At 39.2% G+C, this 23,865-nt stretch overlaps 2 protein-coding genes across 3 annotated transcripts in view; both read right to left on the bottom strand.

Annotated features, from left to right (window-relative positions):
* The window catches only part of kcnb1 (potassium voltage-gated channel, Shab-related subfamily, member 1), a 30,106-nt gene extending 17,033 nt beyond the window's left edge, over positions 1–13,073 (bottom strand). Inside the window, exon 1 of the mRNA XM_026167481.2 lies at positions 12,413–13,073. Coding sequence (XP_026023266.1) covers positions 12,413–13,012 — 600 coding nt within the window. The 5' untranslated portion in view covers positions 13,013–13,073. The remainder of the gene's footprint in view (positions 1–12,412) is intronic.
* A 2,912-nt stretch (positions 13,074–15,985) lies between these two features.
* Positions 15,986–23,232, bottom strand: ptgis (prostaglandin I2 (prostacyclin) synthase). Of its 2 annotated transcripts, none has more exons than XM_026167482.2 (10): positions 22,977–23,232; positions 22,441–22,564; positions 22,125–22,300; positions 21,880–22,026; positions 21,630–21,742; positions 21,338–21,519; positions 17,639–17,804; positions 17,147–17,328; positions 16,640–16,791; positions 15,986–16,274 (listed from the first exon to the last, which is right to left on the bottom strand). In XM_026167482.2, the coding sequence occupies exons 1-10, from the start codon at positions 23,045–23,047 to the stop codon at positions 16,127–16,129; spliced, it is 1,461 nt and encodes a 486-aa protein (XP_026023267.2). In that variant the 5' UTR covers positions 23,048–23,232; the 3' UTR covers positions 15,986–16,126. The 2 variants fall into 2 exon arrangements, with proteins under 2 accessions (XP_026023267.2, XP_026023268.2); XM_026167483.2 differs by having other exon boundaries at positions 21,338–21,516; positions 22,977–23,133.
* Between the last annotated feature and the right edge of the window lie 633 nt (positions 23,233–23,865).

Consider the following 23,865-nt stretch of genomic DNA (forward strand, 5'->3'; position numbering starts at 1 on the left):
ACGTGATAAGTTTTTTCATAGCACTACATAGCACTTTTTAAAATTGTACTTTTGATTTTGAACAAAGGCAACAGCCTGTTTACATTCACTGTGACTGGTTAATCCCTGTTTGGGGTAAGCAAACAGTCTAAAAGACATAGCCTGCGAAGAAGAAAAAAGCAGTACTGTAAACTGACTACTTGTGTTTTTTCTGCACAAAACGGTGTGTCTCTTCATTTGGATTTACATGTTGTAACCTGGAACCAGAACAAAGTTTAAGTGAAAGTGTTATTTTCGGTGAAAAGCCTCTTGCACTAATAGTCAAGTCTCCTTTCCATATTCCCTTGATAAATATGTCTCCTTTACCACAGTAGAGTGGCCTTCACTCTATTCAGTTGCCTTTCAAAATAACCTGCACAGTGAAGTGAAATCCACCAATGAAGAAAGCAGCAAAAGCCACCAGAATCAGATCAGCTTGTTCCTGTGAAACCTTTATAGTGATTCTGTTGATCTGAGCACATATATGTTATGTTGAGAATTGGATATGAAGTGCAGGGAGGTTGCATTCAAAGGTAATAGAGAAATAGCCTCACTGAAGGACCGTGAGCAGACTATGACGCCATGCTACTTTTTTCTGTATTGTGTGTAAGAAATGAAGAAGACAGGAAATGAACAAACAGTTCTATATTATCTGTAATAATAAATGTTTGTATAAATTACTGAATGCCATCATACAATGATATGCTGATATGCTGTATACATCAGCTTTTAAGCAAACACATAATACTGTTTACTGCATATTTTATTTAATGGATCAAAGCCTGTGAGTTAGTTCAGGGAAAACATGCCGAGTTGTTCTGATGCATAAGGCACATGACAAACTGTACCTGATGCAAGATGCTGTATATCTAATGCCCCCTTGCAATAACTAAATCTCACTGCCAATGCCCCACAACATCAACTCATCTGCTCTGCTGTGCTCCTGTAACAGTGATGCAAACACTTGCTACTCTTGCTGCTGCTCAATCTGTCTCCATCTGCAGGGTAAATCTAAATGACTCTAGAAAAGTTTATTACTGACACCTCTTAACCATCCCAGCCCGTTTTGTAGGCTTTTTGTAGGCTTGTGAGGACTGCTTAGGGTACATATTATCTGTATTAATGTGAAATAAATCTAATCCATTAGGGCTAGCTGACCAATTAATTAGCTCCTCATTCACTGGACAGTGAGCAGTGTAGAAAGATGACACTGACAGTTTCCACATTAAATACATATGAGCATATGATATGCAAGTATGAATTTATTATTTACCAGTGATTCTCTTAGGATTTATTTCAGACTTTCAGACATTGCTCAGATATTAGTAAATGGTAAGAGTAAAAGCAACTAAATGTATTTTATTTGAAGTTCAGGCATAAATCTCAGTGATGGCCTGCCTACGACCCCATGTTGGATGGTAAAAAAAAAATGTACAGATGAATGACTGGTATGTTCAGGATTTGATAAGCTCAATTTGTTTTAGTCCTTCAGCTTCGTTTTGACGCTTTTTATTCTTCAAACCTCTAGGAAAAGGAGCCCTAGCAAAAAATAGGATTTCCCAGCACAACTTCAAGTATAACCTGGAAGTTACACACACGGTAACTTACACAACAGAGAAAACTACTACTGCCACACTAACTCTCCAGAGTTGCAAAATCTTTACATCTTGCATATTCTTCTTAAATTTCTCACCACTTTTCCGAAAAGGGAACATTGTTGCTCAGAGGTTTCAAATTTTCAATGTTGCTTAAGCAGCATGTCGTACACACTAATATCATGATTCAGCAGTTGTGCCAGTCCTTGATGGGCTCGCTCCTTCAGGGCTAGTACTTACTTGGAATAACTTACATAGGAGTTTCAATATTAATCACTACACATACTGTTACATCTACATGTGAGACAAAACTTTAGTGCACAGTACACTCTCTTTTTGACACCAACTGCAATAATGAAAGTACCAAATCAAAAATGTCTTTCAATTTACCATAAACCAGACTGTTTTTTGTTTTTTATAGATTAAAGAGTAGGGAACACATATTATAGTGTATATGTCTTCATGTTAAAGAGTGAAGCCAATCGTTGATGCTTTTCCTTCCTAGCTGTGCTAAATATTTTATGATTAATGCAACCACACACGTGTTTTCTCCAGAGCCGCTGTGTCCCAGAATGACTTTTTCTGGAAACTACATCTACGGAGGAACTGTTAGACGAGAGTTAATTGTTGACTAATTTTCCTGTGATTTTTTGCTTTGTTTTAAAGGATAAGCCCCATCCTTTCGAACCTAATCTAATGTAAAGGAAAAAATAATAATAAAATAAAATTCTCTCCATAAAAGTGATTATCAGAAGCTTTTCAAGTAATGTTATCCAGGTTTACCTTAATAGTTAAAGAACTGAGTCTTTACTGTCTATGTAAATACATATGTCTTTGTAGACATACCCCATTTTCCAACAGGACAAATGAATAGTAGAATATGTACGATCCACGCCAATATTATGCAGAATAATTAAAAAAGGCAAGGTTAAACCACCACATAATGCAGCCATCACTCACTTAAAAGTACATCATATTTATAGTTTAACATGGAAATTGCCAGAAATTATCCACTACTTAAAATTACTTGGAGTATATCCCTGAAGGTTCCTACTCCAGATAAAAGATCAGCTTTCTGAGATCTCCTTACCTTGATGTTTGAGCATGAGCATTGTAGCTGAAATTTTTGTATTCAAACTTGCCACTGTTTTTTTCTTCCCACTTTTGCCAAAGTGCTTGCTCAAGTGGGGTTATATAATTGTTGGGTCTCTGTCTTCTTTGTATTATTGTAGGGTCTTTACCTTACAATATAAAGCATGACTGTAAGAGGCAACTGTCGTTGTGAACTGGAGTTATACAAATAAAATAAAATTGACCTGAATAGAAAAAAGGGAGACACAAAGCACAGACATATACAGGTGGGCTAAAGAATAAACCAGAGATACTTCTGGGTTTCACACAGCATTTCAGCATTTAATAGGTGAAAGTTGTTTGCTTAACCCACTGAACACCAACCACATCAGGAGAGACAGGTGGTGTCTTTTCATAAATAGAGCAATTTTCATCTGTGGTGGGAAGGTTGTGAAGGTCTAACCCTAATTATACGTATTCAGTTAAGAGAAGTTTTGTTTATATTGTGAAGTGAAAGATTGCTGTCATCTGAGGCCCTACAGACACAATGCTATGACCACATGATTTCCATATCTGTAAGAGGCAGATATTAAACGAATACATCGCCATATAGAGACAACCCAGAATTTGAAGTGTTCTTTCCCCAGGCTAAGAGAAGCACTTGATTTCTTTTTACCCTAAGTGAGAAATCTGCTTCTTTATTATTCTGTTTTCCTGACTCGATTTCTACATGTCACACAAATAATTTTCATAGTTTCAGTCTTCAGTTTTCCAGATCTCCTGATCTCTAATTTGTTTCCCCTTACAGCCATTGGCCCTGAGGCTTCATTCCTCTTTGGAAATGTGATGTCTTAATGTCTTTCCCTAGCTCATGTAACAGCTTAACTCCAAATTGAATGAAAGGCGCTTGCAGCTGACCACCTCCTCACACTCTACTATTCTACGAAAGTCATGATTTTTCTTCATCAGTAAAAATACACTTCTGACAAAACAAAACAAAAATCGACTTTTTCTAAACATATCCTTGCACAACAATTAAAAATTTAGAATAAGGTCCACAACTGTTACTCTGATGACCATAGTTACATAATTTATATCACAGAAACAGACAGAACATGTCCACTGAAATTAGTAAACCAACAAACCACCTTCACTAAAACTTGTTATGCCCCGGTGTAAACCTGAGGAACTGAAATGACACCACCAGTTCAGATCTATCCACTACAAAATGCATGACATGACTTATGAAATACTCACAAACACAACTCTGCCAGACCCTCTGCACATTAACAGTGAATGAACATGAAATATGCAGCACATTGTTGAAACAGCTACTGCAGAAGTTAACTACCGGTAATAATACTCATTGTTAACTAATAATACTGATCAATATATTACAATTTCAAAAATCTTTAGCACGGCTTTATCTTTCTTTTGTTTGTTGTGTGGTCAGCAATTAGATAACCTAATGTATCCGTAATGCACAAAATTAAAACAACCAATGCCATGATAATTATATAATGATTTCTACTGCACTTACCACTGACTATGTAAGGAAATTTGCAAAGAACATTCAGTCTCCAAACAGGACTGACCTTTCCTTCTATTCTTTTCATCAGCCCAAATAAGATGCAAAAAGATAGAATCCCACCATTTTTATTTATATATATATATATATATATATATATATATATATATATATATATATATATATATATATATATATATATATATATATATATATATATATATACGCCCACAGGACACTTCTACGTGTAGCTAGTTCAGAGCTGGAATTCTTTTTGCCTTCAGAACAGTCTTCATTCTTCGTGGCACAGATTCAATGAGATGCTGAAAACATTTCTCAGATATTTCGGACTATGTTGACATGATAGCATCGCACAGTTGCTGCAGATCGCCGCACATCAATGGTGTCAGTTTGCACAATCTCCCACAGGCCCACTACTGGATTGAGATCTGGTGATTGTGGGGGACATTTGAGAATCATGAACCGACTGCCACATTCATGATCATTAACAATATTCAAGTAGGCTGGGGCATTTAAATAAAGCTTAATCGGTACTAAGGTGTGCCAAGAAAACATCCCATACTACATTACACCATCAGCAGCCTGAACCACTGATACACGGCAGCTTTGGTCCCTGCTTTTTTTTTGTTTTAACCAAATTCTACCCAGGGGTGTCAAACTCATTTTACATCGCGGGTCGAATACAGCCCCGGACCGGTGAAACTGTCTGTGTAAAGAAGTGACGTATTCAACTGTTTTTGTACCTGACAAAGAAAAAGCTGCTGTGACAAAGAAAGAAATGTGGCAACAAAACTCTTTGGACGTAAACCAATTATGTGTAAAATTACAGAAACTCTTCTGGTAGCTCATTGGCCAGGCTGTCCACTTTTTTGTTGTTGTGTGTTGTGTTTACATCATTTTGTGGAATCTGTTTACCTGCTCTAGCTGTTGGGTGACTGTTGAAAGGGTTTTGTGAACACTTCGCTGAGATTCTGGCGTGTCTGTGGGTATGATGCATGTCTACATTTAAATAAAAGATCTGGGAGTACATCCTGTTAAACCAGATGTTCTCCCTCTCTTGCGTCCGGTACCGCGGGCATTGGGGTTCAAGAGGTTAATTGTTTATTGCTAAATTACTTTGTGTAGTATGAATGTTCATAAGGGAGGTTTTTATGAGTAGGAAAAGCTGTAAAATTTATGAAAATACAGTTAAAAGTCCAAAATGTATGCTTGTGCTTGTTTGTGGTGAGCAGATCAAACAAGTTAAGAATTATAAATGGCTTCAAGCGCAAACTCAGGCCTGTGAGACTCATTTAGACACTCAGGCACTGAGCCATGGCTCTGTGGTACATGCAGACGTTTCTGCACCTCTACCATTCAAAGACACTTTGCATATAGTTTACATAATATTCAACACTGAACTGTAAATCTAGCCTTTTTCAATAAAACAATTTTTATTCAGTGTTTTCATAAAAGCCGTATTTTTATGCATTAGCTACTACTAGGAAGAACACACATGAGGTTTAGGGCCTGAACAAGTTAGAAACCTTTTGTCCTCCATAATGGAAAATGGCTGAAAATATCCAGCTCCTAATTGTATAAATTCTGCATTCAGCGTTTCAGTCTCCAATATCACTGAAGTGCAGCCAGATGCTCCTCGTTTTACGTTTTCGCTAAAGTCCCACACCTGCCTGCATGGATTCTCAGCAAAAAGGCTGAAGACTGGGCTCCGACATATCGACGGGTCATTATTGATTGACATATGAAATTATCTCGTGGGCCGGATATAATTGTATCGCGGCCGGATGTGGCCTGCAGGCCAAATGTTTGAAACCCCTATTCTAACCCTGCAGCAGACATTGAGGCTTCTCAGACCAGGCAATATTTTTCCAATCTTGTATTTTGTAACATCAGTGTTCTGTTCTTAGTTTACTTAAGTGGGACCAGGTTTGGCCTTCAGCTGCTATAACCCATCTACGCCAAGGTTCAACATACTGCACATTCAAAGATGTTCTTCTGCATACTGTGGATCTATAGGTGGGTACTTGAGTTACTGTTGCCTTCCTATCAGTTCAAAACAGCTTTGCCATTGTCCTCTGACATCTGAAATGAACAATCTTCTTCCCCATTCTGATGCTTGGTTTGAATTCAGCATGCTGTCTTCACCATGTTTGCATTAATAAGCAGCTAAACAGGTATAGCTAAAAAAAAGTAGCAAATGAGTGTAAGTTTCCTTAAAACCAATAAAATTATACCAGGATTCATATAAACTGGTTCATATAATTCATATAATCTTGTACTGCAGTTTCTTCCACATGGAGCTGTGATTACTTAGTTATGGCATGATGGTCTGTTGACAGCTGTAATCATTAAAGATCATCCATTTACTGGATGAAAAAAAAAGCCCAAAACAAAAACAACGCCAAAAATATGTTTTTGTGAATTTTGTCAAAACAATTCACTTATGATTTAATTGGTTGCTTCAATTCCTGCCCTTCAGGCCTTTCGGTGTACCTTTACATGATCTGTTAGTTATTTTTACTGTCTCTGTTCTTCCATTCTACATATCTGACACATTCAATAATGAAATAGAGCAACACCATTAATTATAATAGTCTAAGGAACATTTTTCTCTAAATGTCAGCATTAACCTCCTGAAGCTTTCTGTCTGTCTCAATATAAATATATATATATATGTGTGAGTGTGTGATGTGTGTGTAGGTGTGTAAAAATGGGGGAGGGTGGAGCTTGAGTAAAAGGAAGTAAAATGTCAGTTTTCTTACATTTAAATAAATTTATTCTAAAATTCATAATGAACACTGGAGATACGGTTTTACTGCATTCTAAACATGAAACCATGCAAATACAGTCATATGTGAGCATGAGTGTGTATTTGCTTGTGTAGGAAATAGTGATGACAAAATCGATGATAGGTGAGCGTGGTTAATCAATTCCTGTAGTTAGTAAGTCCATATTTTAAGCACTGTGGTTGAGGTTTTCAGTTTATTTCAACTTTAACCTTTAGAGGCTGCAGTAGACTTTGAATGGCTGCCTTTGACTTTGACTTGAGGGCAAGTTAGAAGGGACACTCAGAAGATGTTGACGAGGAGACAGTGTGACAGGCAGAGAGCGACTGCCGTGAAAGCAATCTCTGGAGCGCTCAAGCTCCTAGCACACATGATCCCAGCCTAAATCTCTGCACCGAACAGACCAAGATAAGATGGACAAATAACCCAAGAAAAGGATGTTACTCCTCAAGTACAGTTAGTAACTTTAGTGCTGCATGGTTACTCAACAGCTTTCTGTCAGTGAAGCGTGTGATTCTCATTTACTTCTCTCTTTCTACAGCTGCTTCATCAACACATACAGTGCCAATCAAAGGTTTGGAGGTACTCGCCCATTACTTCTCACTAGGACTGTACCACGCGTGCTCTGATGTTAACAATCCGCTAGCAGCAACTTCAAAGTAGACACCAAAGCACTCTCTCCTCAAAGTTGGATAAAAACAAATTTGACAAAGGGCTTTAAAATATTCATCAGTGCCCTGTGCAACTGTTATGAGGCATTTAGAGAATAGGAAAATGCCTCACAGTCTGTGTATGAATGTGTTTTGTTTTTGTTTTTGTCTTTTGCAAAGTAACGACACAGTTTAACGGATAAACGTATAATTGCTGTTGAGATGGCGATCTTTCTAAGATATTAATGAACATCATAGAAGGAAATATTCACAAAGGTACTGTTAAGTCTAATTGTTGAATGTTGTCATTGTGCTTCTTAAATTTGTAAACTCTTCCATCTATAGGATCAAGACATTCCTTTGTCTCTGACCACCTCTCCAGCCACTTTGTGCTGGGGAGGTGCTTGTGTTGTATTGTGTATTGTAACAGTTGTCAATAAATAGCTGCCAGCGAGCTGCTCTTTGAAGGACTTTGGGCTGGAGACAGGTTAGGAGCGTGAGCTTCAAGAGCTGGTTCTTGACCAAAGACTTCCCTCGCTAGCGGGTTGAAGATCTTCTGTTATGTCTTGTTTTCTTCATGATGAATAAGTCTCTAAACTAGCAGGGCTTGTGGAAACACAGACCCAACATTTATACCTCCTTTACTCAAGTGCCTTTAATCAAAATGTCCATTTATATGTGTAACATTAACATTGCATTAGCAGTTGATTCAATAAATATACTGTGTGAGCAACTACAGTCAAATTTCTACGCAAACTCACTGGAGATTAATAAGCAGACTGTCAGGAAACTGAAAAGAAGATCCTGACACTCATACTTATTCAATAGATTCTGATTTAAAACTGTCTTTAGTCATTTTAGTTTACCCTTTTTTATATTTCAGCTTTTCTTCTGTTCATTTAATGCATTATTTTCACAACTTAGGTTGCCTTGTATCAAAATACTTATTTGATACGAGTTATCTATGACATAATTATTACAAATAAACTTGCATTGCTTCATCTTGCCAAATGTAAAATGAATAGACAGAGAGCCCAGCTTTCAGTTTAAATAATTTAACTTCATCAAGTTTTAAAAGGTTTAGGGATAGACAGAGTTTAATTAGAGGCAAGTAGAATAATTTATATTAGTAGGCATGCTGGAACATATAACCATGAGTCATTTCATTAGCTAGAGGATGAGGATATAGTTGTTATCTAATGAGTAAGGAAAATTATATAAGGAAAATTGTCTGCTGACTGGGGAACATTATATAAACTGAAAACAACAGCATACTCACAATGGACATATAGTGGAAACCACAAAAAACACTTCACAGGTTTAAAACATCTACTCTATATTTACGCAAGTTTCTAGATGACATGAGCATTCACACTGATCAATCCTGTCAAAAGCAGGATTAAATCTTAAAGGTTGATTCAGTCCCAGATGTCAAAAGGACATTGGCAATCTTGGCCTGGACTGTTATAGTCACATAGGAAGCTCATGAATCTCATCTAATAACTGTTAAAAACTCGAAAGCTACATCTTAAAATGGACAAAAAGGCCAGTCTAAACTTGTTCACCCTCTTCAGATATCCCTGTCTGTCCAGTCGACAGCTAGAAATAGAGAAGGATGGACAATGCTCCAAATTTGTGAGATTTCTACATATGTATACAATCATAGGCAAGTACAGATATTGTACAGCCTTCGTTGGTCTTCTATGAAATATTTAGTGCAGGCTCTGGATGATCCAGCCCATGATTGATGACAGGAATTCTAGTCTTGTTTTTTTATGGCTTCTTATACATCATCTAACCAGCTGTGACTGTCCAGATGTCAGAAACAGTGACCGATTCTAGTCTGGGTGCTTGTATTGGATTCTGCTGCAGACTGATTTATGAGTAGGAATATCGCCAAGCCACATTTATTTGTCATGTTAACTGTGACATGAGAGTAGCATTATTGGAATTTGTTGCCTGCCATCTGATGCACAATACCCACTGACGGAGAAGGAACTGGTAATTCCACATTTATTAATGCATGGAGGACAAAGATGACAGCAATACTCACGTTTGGCTTTGGTTTCTTCTGTAAATTGTCTGAAGGCGAGCCCATATTAATAGCAGATTTTAAATAAAACCTTCAAAATAAAATCTATTTAAGATTTTATTATTTAGTAATGGTTTCAGAGGAAGTGGGACACAATTGGTTTTGAGCAATGAACAAAAGAAAATGCTTACAAATTTTACTCTGAATATAAACTTATATACTATGGGATTCAAACTATAACTTGAAACATTTATATAAGTATTGTGATTTTTAAGAATATTGTCAAAGTCCTAATCTGTAAACAGATATTTGTGATATTATGAATAGCAGAAACCAGCAGGATCTAACATGATGTTACATAAATGCTACTGCAGGTGAAAAAGGCTTTTCTTGGTGTTAGGCACTGCTTTGCCAGCGGTCAGACACAATCTCATTTTATGGTGACTGGAATCTGATCTGGGATCTGAGTGCGAGACAGACAATGCTTTGTCAACTTTCCATTGACAAAGAATGTAAACAGAGAGAGGGAAGCTTCAAATTGGGCCTAGAGTCTCCTGGAGAATAATTAATGTGACATTTCCCTGACATTTAGTCAGAAGTATATACCAGAGGAGCCTCAAGAAGGAAGGAAGGGAGGAGAGATATGAGCCAATGCAGAGAAAAGAAAGCCAGGAAGGATGGCAGGGCAGAGAAAACACAGGCAGCAACACTGAGATTTTGTTTTTAAACATTTTCCCCCTGAACATCTAAAAATTGTAGCTTCTTGTTTTGTTTTGTACAAACATTAAAACAGGAACTAAACAGAAGTGCAATTACACAGAAACACAAACAGGCCCACTCCTGTTCAATACCCACTCCTTCGGCGATGATAAAATCGTACTTTTGTTGCCTGGTAACCATTTGTTTTGTGCTAATCGCTACCATTCACCATCTTTTTATGGGCTGCTGCACATTTTTGGTCCAGGATAGGAGAGCACAGCTGATCAGTCTGTGGTTCAAGTTGGATTGCTCAACAAGCCCACAGTTAAATAAATAAATAAAAGAACTAAGACAATACATGAACCCCTTGAATGGTTTTGGTAGCTTGGTCTGTGGTTTAATGTGGTCCTTTTTTAACTAATTAGGAATTAATAAACTCTGCTGCTTGCTATGTCAAGTTTGCTCCTTTTTCTGTCTATCCCTACCCTCCACTATCAAGATATAATGATGCCAAGCCAGGAGGTGATGTGAATTAGCAGCTCAGTTAAATTCTTTTAACATGAATAATAGATATATATAGACATTGAGAGCTAGAGATTCGCCGAAACCACTTTGCATAAGCAATTTTCTGTGTTATTATTCAAAGTGAATCGCTGTACCCATCTTCGTCGAGCACTTCACAACAGTTTGTCGCTGATATTTTGATAAATTGCAGGTATCGGGGCGTGATAACGGAGACAAGAACTTATGGTCGACTCCGAGTGGTCATCTCCTTTTTGTAGGCTACAGCACTTTCTTAGCGCTAACCCAATAAGCATCGATTTTACATCTCTTTGATTCCTGTGAAGAAGACATTTCACTGACAGACTCACAGCACTCATCTCACTCTGTTTGTGGATTAGAGCTGACAGTTCTAACAAATCCTCGCTGCAAAGCATCAGCCGGCACAAATTGCTAATAGTTTCATTTCCATTTCCCATGCAATAATAGCTGCAAGACAAACAAGGCACGCTGCTCCCCTTAAAACTGAGCTGGAAAGAAACAGCCCCCCTCTTTGATCCTTCCAATCCAACTGAGAAGAGTGTGATCAAAGGTTGCTCATGTTTAACACTGCTGTGGTCTCCCAGGTTGCAGTTGCAGGTGTGGCTCTGTGAAAGACCTGCTGATGGCATAACATGCATTGACTAACGGTGCGGGTTAGGGTTATGGTTGAAAGAATTCCATGTCATTTCCAGCTTCTTGTTCATGTGCACAGAGCTAAAATTCAATATCTCAAACCTCTTAATCTCAAAATGACTTTTTTGGGGGGGGGGGGGGGGGTCACAAAAAAGCAAGTGCTTTAGTTATTTTAATGTAGTTGCACTTTATATTACAGCTTGGTAACAGTGAGATAATAAGGTGGAAAAAAATTAAGTAATATTGTGGAAATAACAAGTTATTACCAACTGGTCCATTTGGTCCACTGGTCTGTTTGTTTGAAGGTCTGTTTTTGGTTTTGATGATAATGATGATGGCAATAATACAGCAACGGTCCTTTGTAACTGCAGCATTACAGGACACAAGGCTAATGAGCCCAATGTCACGTTTTAAAGATGTTTTATAGCGATAAATAAAGGCAGCCATTTATGTTGTTACCAAATTCGTCTTCCTGTTTTGTTCCCAGGTTTCAAATCACAATAACTGCAGACAACAGCACACAAATCCCATGTGAACAAATGGCATTGACAGGCTTTTTCTATGATTTCCAGCATTTACTCCATGTTCCAACTTTTGAACAATCAAAATGTAATGACTGATACATTTTGTGTAATCATAAGCTGTTTCCTCTCCGTGCAATGGCAGTAATCTAAGGTCACCTGGCTGTGTTGATATTTGGTACAGGAGCACTTCCTATTATTTGATTTTTCTTGAATAAACTGAAATTTCAAGCACAACACCGCAGGTATTTCTGCGACAGGGGTCAAAGTGAACATAACCATGATCAACTCACACCCAAAATCCCGTGGCATTACCTTTGCTGCAACAGATGAGCTGGGCTTCTCCAGGAGGTCCCAAAGTTTCTTTCTTTTTTCGGCACAGCAGGTGTTGTCAAATTCTTCTCCCTCTCTGTCTTTTAAGTTGTCTGCCTCCCTTTTGAGTTCTTCATTCATTTGCTCCTTTTTCTGGTGATATCTTGCTTGGCAACACGACTCCAGGTAGATCTCATCGATGCCCCAGTAGTCTAGTTCTTGACTAAATGAAAGGGCGCACATTTCCTCCATCATGTGCAGCTTACCCGTGCGGTAAAAGTTCAGAATAGATGTAAACGCCCCTGGATGCCGGTCGAAAAAGTACTCATTCTCCTCCAGACTGTAATCATCGCACACTTCCATCAGTGATTCGTGCGAGTTGCAATCTCTTAACTTTCCCAAACGCGTTCGTGGTAGCCTGTCTAACGTTCGCCACAAGACCTCATGCGGGAGCCCTCCAACGTTTAGCCTGACTCTGCGGAAACATGACTTGCTGCGAACGATGTCCACTGGTTCAGGTGGCAGCGATGATGTTGACCGAGAGCCGGCTTTATTTAACTCGGCCAAGGATTTCTCCATGATAACTTTAGGTAAAGAGAGCATGAGGACCGCTGAGGCTATGGACTACACTTGATTGTCTCTTCATTCATTATCGTATCTGAAGGAATCACAAAATAAAAACAAACCATTAGTGTTACAGAGCTTAATACAAATGTCAGAGGCCCATTGATTTCTGTTGTAACAGTCGTAACACCTTGCTGCTCTGGCTCTGGGATACATTACCCCAGAAAGGCAAACCTGACTATTGTTAAAATGATGATAAAAGTAAAACAAAATTATTTCACTCACATTAATTCTTCCATATTTCTTCTGAAAATGTCGTTCAACAATCATAAAATGCTTTCTTAACTGTTCACTGGTTGAACTGCTCATGCAAAAATACTGGAAATCAATAAAATTAAGTTATTTCTAATGATATTTCCCAATCAGTTACTGCTGTTCTTGTTGTCTTCAGCATTATTCTATTTTTTTTTTTAATTTCTTCCTAAAACCACAAGAATCTCTTGGTGAACAGATGGGGGTTATTAAGATGACTCATTCACATATAAACAAGGCAAAAAAAAAAAAAACAGAATCCCAGTGCTGCAATCATCTAAAACTGATACTGCAAAAAGCCTCATGTTCTAAAATCTTACAAAACACTTTTGACACTTCTAACAACAGGAACAGAAGAAAAACTGCCTCAGATGCTATAGATCAGATACATTTAGAATAAAGAAATGAAATCATCCTAATCTACCTAAAAAGCTGTTGTGACTTAAATGAATAAAACAGTCCAATCTTCTTTTTTAAAATTGTTTCCTCATCCAATAGTAGAAAAAAATGCTCAGAAAGATAAAAGGCTAAAGCCAGCACACACTGTCATGCATTTCTTTTGGGGGGTTAAAAGATATTTTGGGAAACTTTACCAAAATGCATCCATGCTGTTCTATCATCAATTTAAGCCAGTGTGGGGGAAAAATGCTGATGATAACAAGTTCCCAAAACTTTACACAACCTATTTGTGCTGACCAATTCTGAAGAGAGCTCTCCTCTGTGGTAACAGATGAAATATTTATCTTTATGACAACAACTATTTCTGCTGTGATGGCTTAGATGGCTGCACAAGGTGGCAAAAGAGGTCATCGTGCCCATTTTTTCTTACTATTAATATTATTATTATTATTTTGCCTCCACAGAGGTCGATCTGTGCCCGTATGACGCCCATGCAGTGCTGTGGGTGGGTGAGACGCAGAACACCACGCAGTGATGAATGTCGTACAAAGTGAGCGCTGTCCAGTCCAATGGTGCTGAAACACCAGGAAGCAAATGTTCACTCCCTGAATCACGGCGAGCTCCCTTGGGAGGGCAGGCTATCTGACAAGAAAATATAGCCTACGTTACATCCTCTTGTGACGAAGAGGCCAATATTTTTATGGACCATTTATGACAGTACACGTGGCACAAGCTTCACATTGAAACGTATATATTGAGCTTGTGTGTTGTGTGATGAGGGCACGGAAAAGTCCACAACACATCGGGCCTGCAGATGTGATCACTGTCTCACAAAGTTTGTAATCTTTCACAAGCACGAATAGGCCTGAGGACTAGTTTCAAAATGCGCATGCAAAAAAATTTTGAAAAAAGAAAGAATGAAAAAACTGAACACAAAAGTCTACTGCTGAATTCAAAATGTAGATATTGTTATATCTGTGTTGTGGATATTGCTGGAATAAATAAAACAATAACAATAATAATAATAATAATAAATATTCATTTGAAGCCGCCTCCACCCTCCTCCTGCTTTATCCAAGTCAAAGCTTCGACAAAACAGATTAAACAAACCACAAAACAAACATCAGCCCCACCTTTGTACACACTGGCAATCTGCGTAGCTACATTGGGAATGGTACTAGCCATCTAAAAGTGCAATGTAGTGAATGCAAATCTTCCATCTTTTCCCGTGTTTTTCAAAGGCTCCCTGCTCCATAATGGTGCAAGCTTAAACGCACAGTGTTCCCCCCCCCATGCAACTGGAAAGCTATTACAATTGATAGGTTGCACATTACACAAAGTCCAGAAATGGAAAATTAGCTCAAAAATACCTTCGTGAGTTGTCATCCTACACTGAATCAAACCAGCACGTACCGCCTTGTGAACAATCAATCCGCTGCCACAAACAAAAAGGAAGCAGTAGCATTTAAAAAAAAATAAAAAAAATTGAGGCGCCGTTATTGGTTTACTATTGCCAGGGTCTAAACCAATCCATTTCCCCCTCCTCTGCCTCCGACATGGCAGAGATATCTTCTGCACGATCTACTGTCTACCCGCCGGTTTCCTGCTCCGCATCTTGCTTCCCTGATTCACCCTGAAGATCAACAAGTACGCCGACAAGCTCGTTCGGACAGACTACCTGTGTTCCCAGTCAGCTGTGTGAGGAGGCGCCGCATCTCTGTGAAGGTGGATCCATGGCAGCTCGGCGCTCTCTTTCACATCTGTTTAACTCTTTCACCACCGCCTCCTGCAAATCTATCATCAAAAACACACAGCTACGTGTACGTCAGACTATGATGTCTCCAGAAAAAGACGCGTAAATGTGCATGTGCACAAAAGCCTAGCATCTGAAAACACACCCGCAGCTCCCACCTGACTGGAGAGACACACTGTAGCTCTATTTATTACGTTATTAGGCACTAGTGATGCATCGTTGTATGGTGTGTGACTGATGTGATCACTTCTAGATTGATCAGTTTCACTAGTCTGCTTTGCAGTCCACCATAACCTGTGGGGAGCGGGCGGGGGTCAGGCCTCCAATGAAGAGTGTGGTGAAATATTTTATATTACACGGCACTACAGTGCAAGCATTTAAATAATTTCAAAGCTGATATCAATCCTGACCCATTACAAAATCAATATAATCGAGCTGTTGCACTGATCTTTAATGTTGCATCTTCTGTATTTGCATTTCCTTTAGAAAATAACTTCTGAACACAGATAAGAAATCGGAGTCATTAAAAATGAGACAAAATCAGCTGGTTAGTGTTTCCTTTAGTTTTTTATTAACATACAAAATTACAAAATTCAAAAAGTTAAATAGGATTTAAGGTGGACTGATCAAATATAAGATACAATAAATAATATTACAGTATGTCAGTAAGTAGTTTGTACAGTAAGGTGCTATGTTCTCTTCAGTCTGTATCGGACCTGCAGGTCTCCGTCTGGCTGGAGCATCCCAAACCCATAACGACTGGGATTAACAGGAGGCAGTTTAGCCTCAGGGTCACACGGCTCCAGATCAAGATGGGTCAAGGCCAAAAAGACAAATCTAAAGAAAAAAGAGGTAAAAACTGTTTACATCTTTTCACACATATTAGTGCACCTGAGGCTGTTTTAACATTTGTACAGGACGTCTGACATTGGCTGTTACGAGTGACTGTTCTCTAATATCCTTCACCTCTGTCATACAGGTCCGTACAGAGAATAAGCAATGGCTGTATAACAGCTTCTTACTTTATGATTGAGAACATAAAAGCAGGACTGAAATGATAAAAAGGGGGGATATTATGTGAAGATGGCCAGAACGAGTAATCAGGTTGAAATTGCATGGAACTCTTTGATGATGAAAGTATTATTTATTTTTCAACTTCAGATAAATAATGGAAATATGTTACAAATGATTTTAACACTCACTGTTTAATAGTTGAAATAGCAAACTCTTTCCCAACGCAGCTGTTTTTCCCTGCACCCCAAGGCATGCTGCAATACTTCAGCTTTTTTCCATCCTTGTAGAATTCATCCTTCACTGTCATATCATCATTTAGGAAGCGGTCGTACTTGAAAGTCTGTCAAGAGCAAAACATGTGGGCTTCGTTAGCTGTGTGTGTTATGATATCATGAAAACAAGCTTGACTTTTTGGCTATAAAATAACATTTCACCTCTAACGAATTAAGACAAATAATAAGAATGAACATTAATAAATAACCAAGCCCTAGTCCTTGACAAAGAATTTGTAGGCATTTACCAGCTTATGCCAGGGGAAGTATTATGCCTGTGTTTTAAATCACAGTGTTTAATCATGCCACCTCGAGGCCAGCTTATTTGCCATAATATAATTAGTATAGAGGGGCCCATGTTGGTGCTGTTAATGCATATATCCTATTCTAGATTAATGCACTTCATATGTACACACTAAATACCTGTGGCTCTTGGTGTATCTGTGGGTCCATTTGAGGGCTGAGGAAAGGGAACAGACACACTCTGTCCCCTCGTCTGAGGTGGTACCTCTTTCCATTGGCCATGTCCAGGATCTTATCCTGCACCACCTCTCTTCTGATCATTACTGCAGCAGTGAGCCGTAGGGTCTCACTCAAAATGCTATCTGTAGAATTGAAAGGACAGCAGAGTGGATGATGTCAGAGGGGTGTCAGTGTGAGTTAAGTCAGCGGTGCCCTCAGGCGTAATTTGGCGACGAACAAACATTGCACAGATACGATTATATGAAAAAGGCAATCAACATTTAATTGGTTCAAAGTTCAAACTGCCATGGCTGCTGTCACTGTTTCAATACACTGCAGTTATTTCTAACAGCTCAAAATGAGCTTTTGTTTCCATCCCACTGGAGCAATTAAACCCCAAGGTAGAAGGGCTCAAGTGAATAACAGAAAAGGCTGCTAGCAGCTGTTACGTACCAAATACAGGTGTGCTGTGCGCTTCCAGCGGGTTGTTCTGGGGCTGCTGAAAGGAAGTATCCCGCCGAGTGGAAAGGCCTCTGATCTCTGACTTAACAGCCTCCATGGCCTCTGGGTGAGTGAGCAGGAAGCCAAGGAGCCAAAAGGCAGCAGGTCCAGCATTACACTGAAACAAACATTGCACGCACACAAACCTTTACACGAGTTTCAGATGAAAAAAAACAACAGAATTCATTTTGTACGTATAAAGCTAATATATACCTAAAATAGAGATACTTCTGATGATGGCTATTATTTGCTTTCCTCTAATTTCTCTGTACTGCTGCTGTGTGAATATGACTGATGTGAGGAGAAGCCAATAAGTCACCCCATGCTTTGTAGGCACCTCTGTCAACCACTGTGGGAGACACCTGAGCCTGTCAGACAGTAATTGCTGTGGGTTAGGGGAGCTGTTCTTACTGCTGCTCATCTCAGGTCAACTTTCCATTGACAGGCAGGGCAAATGAGCAAAAGTGACTAGAAGTACATCACACTGTCTTTCTGCCCTCTTAGATCTTCAGATCACCTTATATAATGCCTCAGGTTGTAATATGAGTCTATCCCAACAGCTGCAGATTCTTAGAGGAAAAATACCTGTCATTTTGGGAATTATAACTGAAGAGAGAGAAGAAAAAAAACATTTCCATTTGCACACAAAGCAGGTATAACAGTGCAGTTTTTAAATGGAAATTTGCATTAAAGGTTATAGAAGGTCATTTTAGTTATATAGCTATTCCCATTAATCTATCCATCAATCTTTTCAACCACTTATCCCACTTATAGGGTTGCAAGGGAATTCAAGCAGACCCCAGCTAACATAGTGGAAAAGGCAGAAAACGAATATACAAAATCAACATGATTTGGACTATAGGAAGAAACTGAAATCCAGAGAAAACTACTGGAGACAAACTTCACACAGGAAGGCCCAACAACCCAGGAAATTCCAACTAGGAGCCTTCTAACTGTGAGGTAATAGTGCTCACCAGCATGACCCCCATACCACTCATTTCCCAACTATTCACGGTCCAAAATGCTTTGCTGGCCAGCTATTGGCTTTGACTATATGACTAAATGTGAAAGCGGTGTTGAATAACCTGCAGCATTAAAACCACAGTTGCTATAATGTTTAGGCCCAACTTGTGCAGCAAAAATAGGTCTGACCCATGCCAGGTTATAAACACTGGACCTTGAGGTATGTTTTACGGATGTTGGTGGGGAGGTGAGGTTGCCATTGATTCAATTCAATTCAATTCAATTTTATTTATATAGCGCCAAATCACAACAAAAGTCGCCTCAAGGCGCTTCATAGATACAGAGAAAAACCCAACAATCATATGACTCCCTATGAGCAAGCACTTTGGCGACAGTGGGAAGGAAAAACTCCCTTTTAACAGGAAGAAACCTCCGGCAGAACCAGGCTCAGGGAGGGGCGGGGCCATCTGCTGCGACCGATCAGGTTTGTTCACTGCAGCCCATAAATGCGTGATCACGTTAGGATCTGGCAAATTTCATTCAGCTTCTTGGGTTCTTTGCCATGTTCCTGTTAGGATGCCTGGGTCGTTGACCCAGGGTTTTTGAGTGTATGATATTATTCATATTTTCTAGTTTTTTGGTTTCTTTGAGTTCTGTCTCATGGTTTATGTCTCTGTCTTCTTTAGTTGCTCTGTCTCCCCTATCACCTGCATCCCCTTGTCTAGTTCGCGTCTATGTGTATCCTTAGTTCCTATATCCCCGTGTCCACTCAGTGTTTGTGTCTGCCCTGGTCCCACGTCTCTGTTCCCTCTGTAGTGCCTACATGTGAGGCTGTGTCTTTGTTCAGTCTGTGTTATGTGTTTCCTGTTTTACTTTGAAGGTCTGTGTCTTTTCTCAGTGTGTTCAGTTTACGCTTCTTTGGTCTCGTCAGTTCTGATTTGTCCCAGCTGTGTTTCCCTCCTGTTACTCATTCCCTGATTGCTCCCTCTGTGTATTTAAGCCCTGTGTTTCTCTGTGTCCGTGTCGCGATCTACTGTTTATTTTGCTGTGTGTTTTGTCTGTCCACCGGTGTAAGTTTATTTTGAGTTTTTCAAGTTATGTCATGTTGCGTTCAGAATTAAAGCCTTTTTTGAGTTCACGTCTGTCTCCGGAGTCTGCACCTTGGGTCCTATTCCTGCCTGCACACAGCCACGCCTAACAGTTCCGTCACCTATTCATGCCCAATTTTTCACTACTGCTGCATTCAATGTCCTGGCAGAAGAAGGTAGTGACTGACTGGGAGTGTTGATAGGGTGTGCTTGTTCAGCATCAGTGTTTGTGTGCACTGTATGTGATAAAGACATGATCCAAGGTTTCCCAGCAGAACATTTCGATGTGATGAGAAGCTGGACGTTATTCCCTTCGCTTGTCAATGGTCTTAATGTTGCGGCTGATCGGTGTATGTTTCAGTCAATAATATTGATTCCTTGCAAATGGAAAAAGAACAGCAACCTCCAGCTTGTGCAAGACTCATGACGATGTAGGCGACTTCAGTGAAATCCTAGCATTTACACTTTACACTGGAAAAAAAAAAAAAAACCCATCAATCTGCCTGTAACACATGTATAAGCTTCACTCTGGCACCTCTCGCCAGTCTCACATTTAATCCTTCTATTCACTGCAGTGGTGCTCCAGTTTCCATTCAAGACAGAGACTGTGTGCTCCAATATCCCAGCAGACATGATAATGCAGAAATATACGTGGGGACTGGCGGGCTTTCCCAAACATGCACAGCAGGTGTGAGAGCCTGCAGTGTGGATAGGTTCATCATTGTTAGAATTACATACATCTGTGTTTAAGGGTGAACAAAGCTTTCTCCAGGGAGAATAACAGGTTAACGATGATGTAAAACTATTAGAGCTAAAATGTAGCATAGAGCAACAGCAGAAACAAAGACCAAATACAGCTCACTATCCCCCCCACCTGGCAGCATGAGTAGTGACCTCATTGCTCCACCACTGAGACCTGTCTGAACTAGTGAAAAACCTTAAATCCCACAGTCACACCTGTGTAAATATTGCTAACAATGGAAACACTTTATATTAAAGCCCAATAAAACAAAATTAATAATATTTCAGCAAGGTTTCATGGAAGATACTGGTGTTACTGGATAGTGTAAAAGAGAGTTCTGCACTAGAGGAAGTATCCATGGGAGTATCAATGTGAGTCTTTTTAAAATGATTTTCATCCATGCACACCGGTTAAACAACATTATCAGAGGAATTGGACTCTAGCCATAAAAACAAAAGAAAAAAACAAAAACAAAAGACTGACAGCACAACTGCCTGGTATGATGCCTGAAACTGTCAGAAAAAGAGGAAGCAACTTCAACTGACTAACACTGTTCTCATTCTCAGTGTTTGCATGTGTAATTCTTCACACTCAAGGAATACAGAGTGACGTGGAAAACTGATTCATGGGAACTCCAGTTCAAGTTACATGTTGAAGCAGGTAGCTCTGAGTGACTTAGCCACGGGGAATCTAGCATCTATGATTTCATGTTGGCAAGCTGAACACTGTTGTGTGAAATGGTATTCAAGCGATGGGTGCGGAGGAGTTTTTATGCATTGATGCCACTGTAAGGAATTTGTGGATGTTTATGGTTTGTGTGTGAACGGGAAACAATACAGACAATTAAACCGTTCTTACCTGTGTGGTCCACAACTGTAACAGCAGTGCTTTTTTCTGCATATCTGCATTTATCCCCTCCTGTTGTAGGAAGTCACAGTAACTTTGTTGCCAGGTGCTTGACTCTGACCCTCCCCTCAGCCCGCACGGGGAAAGCAGTTCCCACAGTCGCTTCTGCGAGTGGCTGACTGTTCTGCGTTCTTCTGTAATGAAACCATCAGACATTTGCATTATGGTGCTGCGCAGATGCAAGTTTAGTTTATATGTCCATCGAACATCTGTTTTATTTTTGTTAAGCTGCAGTGCAACTTACCGCGCCTGAGTGAGCCACGAGCCAGTTTGGTGAGAAGATTGTCAAATTTGCGGAACTCTTGGTAAGCAACAGCCGCGTTGTCTGTCCTCTCAAAGAATGTAAGATATCCAGCCCTGATAACAACAACAAAAACGGTAAAAACTCTCTTTTTGCTTGTCACAGGTAAAAGCATAAGAATACCACCATGTTTATCATGTTCTTTTTTAAAATGTTAGAGTATTTTTTGCTAGGTTAAAATATTATGCCTTACCTAAAAAGAAGACTATAGCAGAGGTCAAAAAGTCCTTCTTGTTTCCACTCTGAAGGGGCGGACCCATTGTGGCAATGCAGGAGCAGGGTCTGAAGGTGAGTGTTCATGGAGCTGCTGAGCTTGGGAAGGCTGCAACCTTGAAAATGCCTAAGAAATGCAAATTAAAGATAGCATTAAGATTTGCAACACTGATTTCAGTCATATAATTTTGTTGCTTATAAAATCGATAAAGACATATTTATTACTGTTCCATCCATTTCCTCTCCAAGGTAGGCTCGATGTTTGTCGGCTGCAGCCTGAACACTTTTTGTATGACCTGGCTTCTGATCCGGGTAAAGTCAAAGGAATCTCTGTCATTCAGCACACTATCAAATGAGTGTGGGTCCAACAGCACTGTCACACGAAGACCGGCAACACGCACCTGTGAGGACAGATTGTTAGTTTGCTCACCTCACCTATCCCCGAAATGTTCAGTATAATATTTTTTACGATTAAAAAATAAACTGCATTCAAGCTTTTGGATTCAAAGAGTAAGTATTAAATTAATTAATCAGAACTTACTGTGAATATATCTCCATGTTTTTCTTTCATCCGGGCCAAAAACTTTGCGGCATCTTTCCCAAACTCAATGGCATGTCCCAGCCATGGAATCCAACCTTCGTCCAGAGGAGGCTCATTTCTCCGCCTGTCATACACGGAAATTCATATCGCAAAAGCATTAGCGTTTGCTTCCTTTCACTTTACATGAATCTGACACAACAGGTTTGCATTCGCATTAAGCAATGCCAAAAGGAGGATTTCTTTAGTTAAAAAGGCAATTGGCAAGTCGTCTTCAGTATAAATCACACTATATTTTGCCGTTAAAAGCAACCCCAACTGCTAAATATTCAATTAGTGATACAGCGTTAAAGTAGTGATCTAATATCAACTACTTTTCCTTTATTTTAATGAATTTTGATTAGGATTAAATGCGCCAAACAAAATAAATAAGTAATCGGTAAAGCTATAACATTTGCAAAATATGCATTTACACAGTAAACAAGCCTTAGTACTAATTTATTATCTGCAAAATCAACATGCTGTAACACTTATCTTACCTTCTGCGAGTGGAGAAACGGAGAACTAGTATAAGCACTCCAGCAATGACTGACAATAGTGTCCACCACATGGTTCTGTAAAGTCTGGCACTCGAGCTGCTCCGTGAACAATGCAGTCCATAGCCCCTGGCGTCTCGCTTATATGTTTAAGCTCGGCTTAACTGTAATTACCACTTTTTAGGAAGGCGTGGAAAAACTTGTGTCAAGCCAGCCTCCAATTCGAGACTTGCAGTCAAGCCAGCCTCCAGTTTGTTTTACGTTCCCTGTGTATTCAAAGTATTACGGGAATGGATGTGGAAACCGGATTTCAAAATAAAAGCCAACTTCGAGTGAATTAACAGATATGTTAAGAACATAATAACATATAATTTAGGCTTTTTTTTTTTTTACAAACTCTAATGTTAGATCTATATGACACAGCCTTGTACCCTAATTGTGCCCTGTCACTATCAAGGCCATCTTATTTTGGATTTCAAAGTAAAAGCCCTGTGAATCTTCATTTTTGAACTACTCTTTCAATGACTTAATAATGCTCTTAAAAGCAAAAGTCGTATTTCCAAATACTATTTGAACTTTATATCAACACTTTCCAACCACAGTCTTTTTACAGTGATACCATATCAATATCAAGTCAGTCTGATTTTGCCTTTCATAGTAATGGCCCTTTGAAATTGTCCATAATTGACTTAATCTTCTAACGATTCAAAATGCTCTAAAATGAAAAATTCTTGTTTCCACAGGGTAATTCCACCTTAGATCAACAGTATACAGCCCCACAGTGATACCATATCAATATCAAGTCATTCTGATTATGCCTTCCAAAATAAAAGCCTTTTTAAATTGTCCATAATTGACCTAACTTTCAGTGATTTCAAAATGTTTTAAAATG

Source organism: Astatotilapia calliptera, chromosome 5 (assembly GCF_964374335.1).
Source record: "Astatotilapia calliptera chromosome 5, fAstCal68.1, whole genome shotgun sequence".
NCBI lineage: Eukaryota > Metazoa > Chordata > Actinopteri > Cichliformes > Cichlidae > Astatotilapia > Astatotilapia calliptera.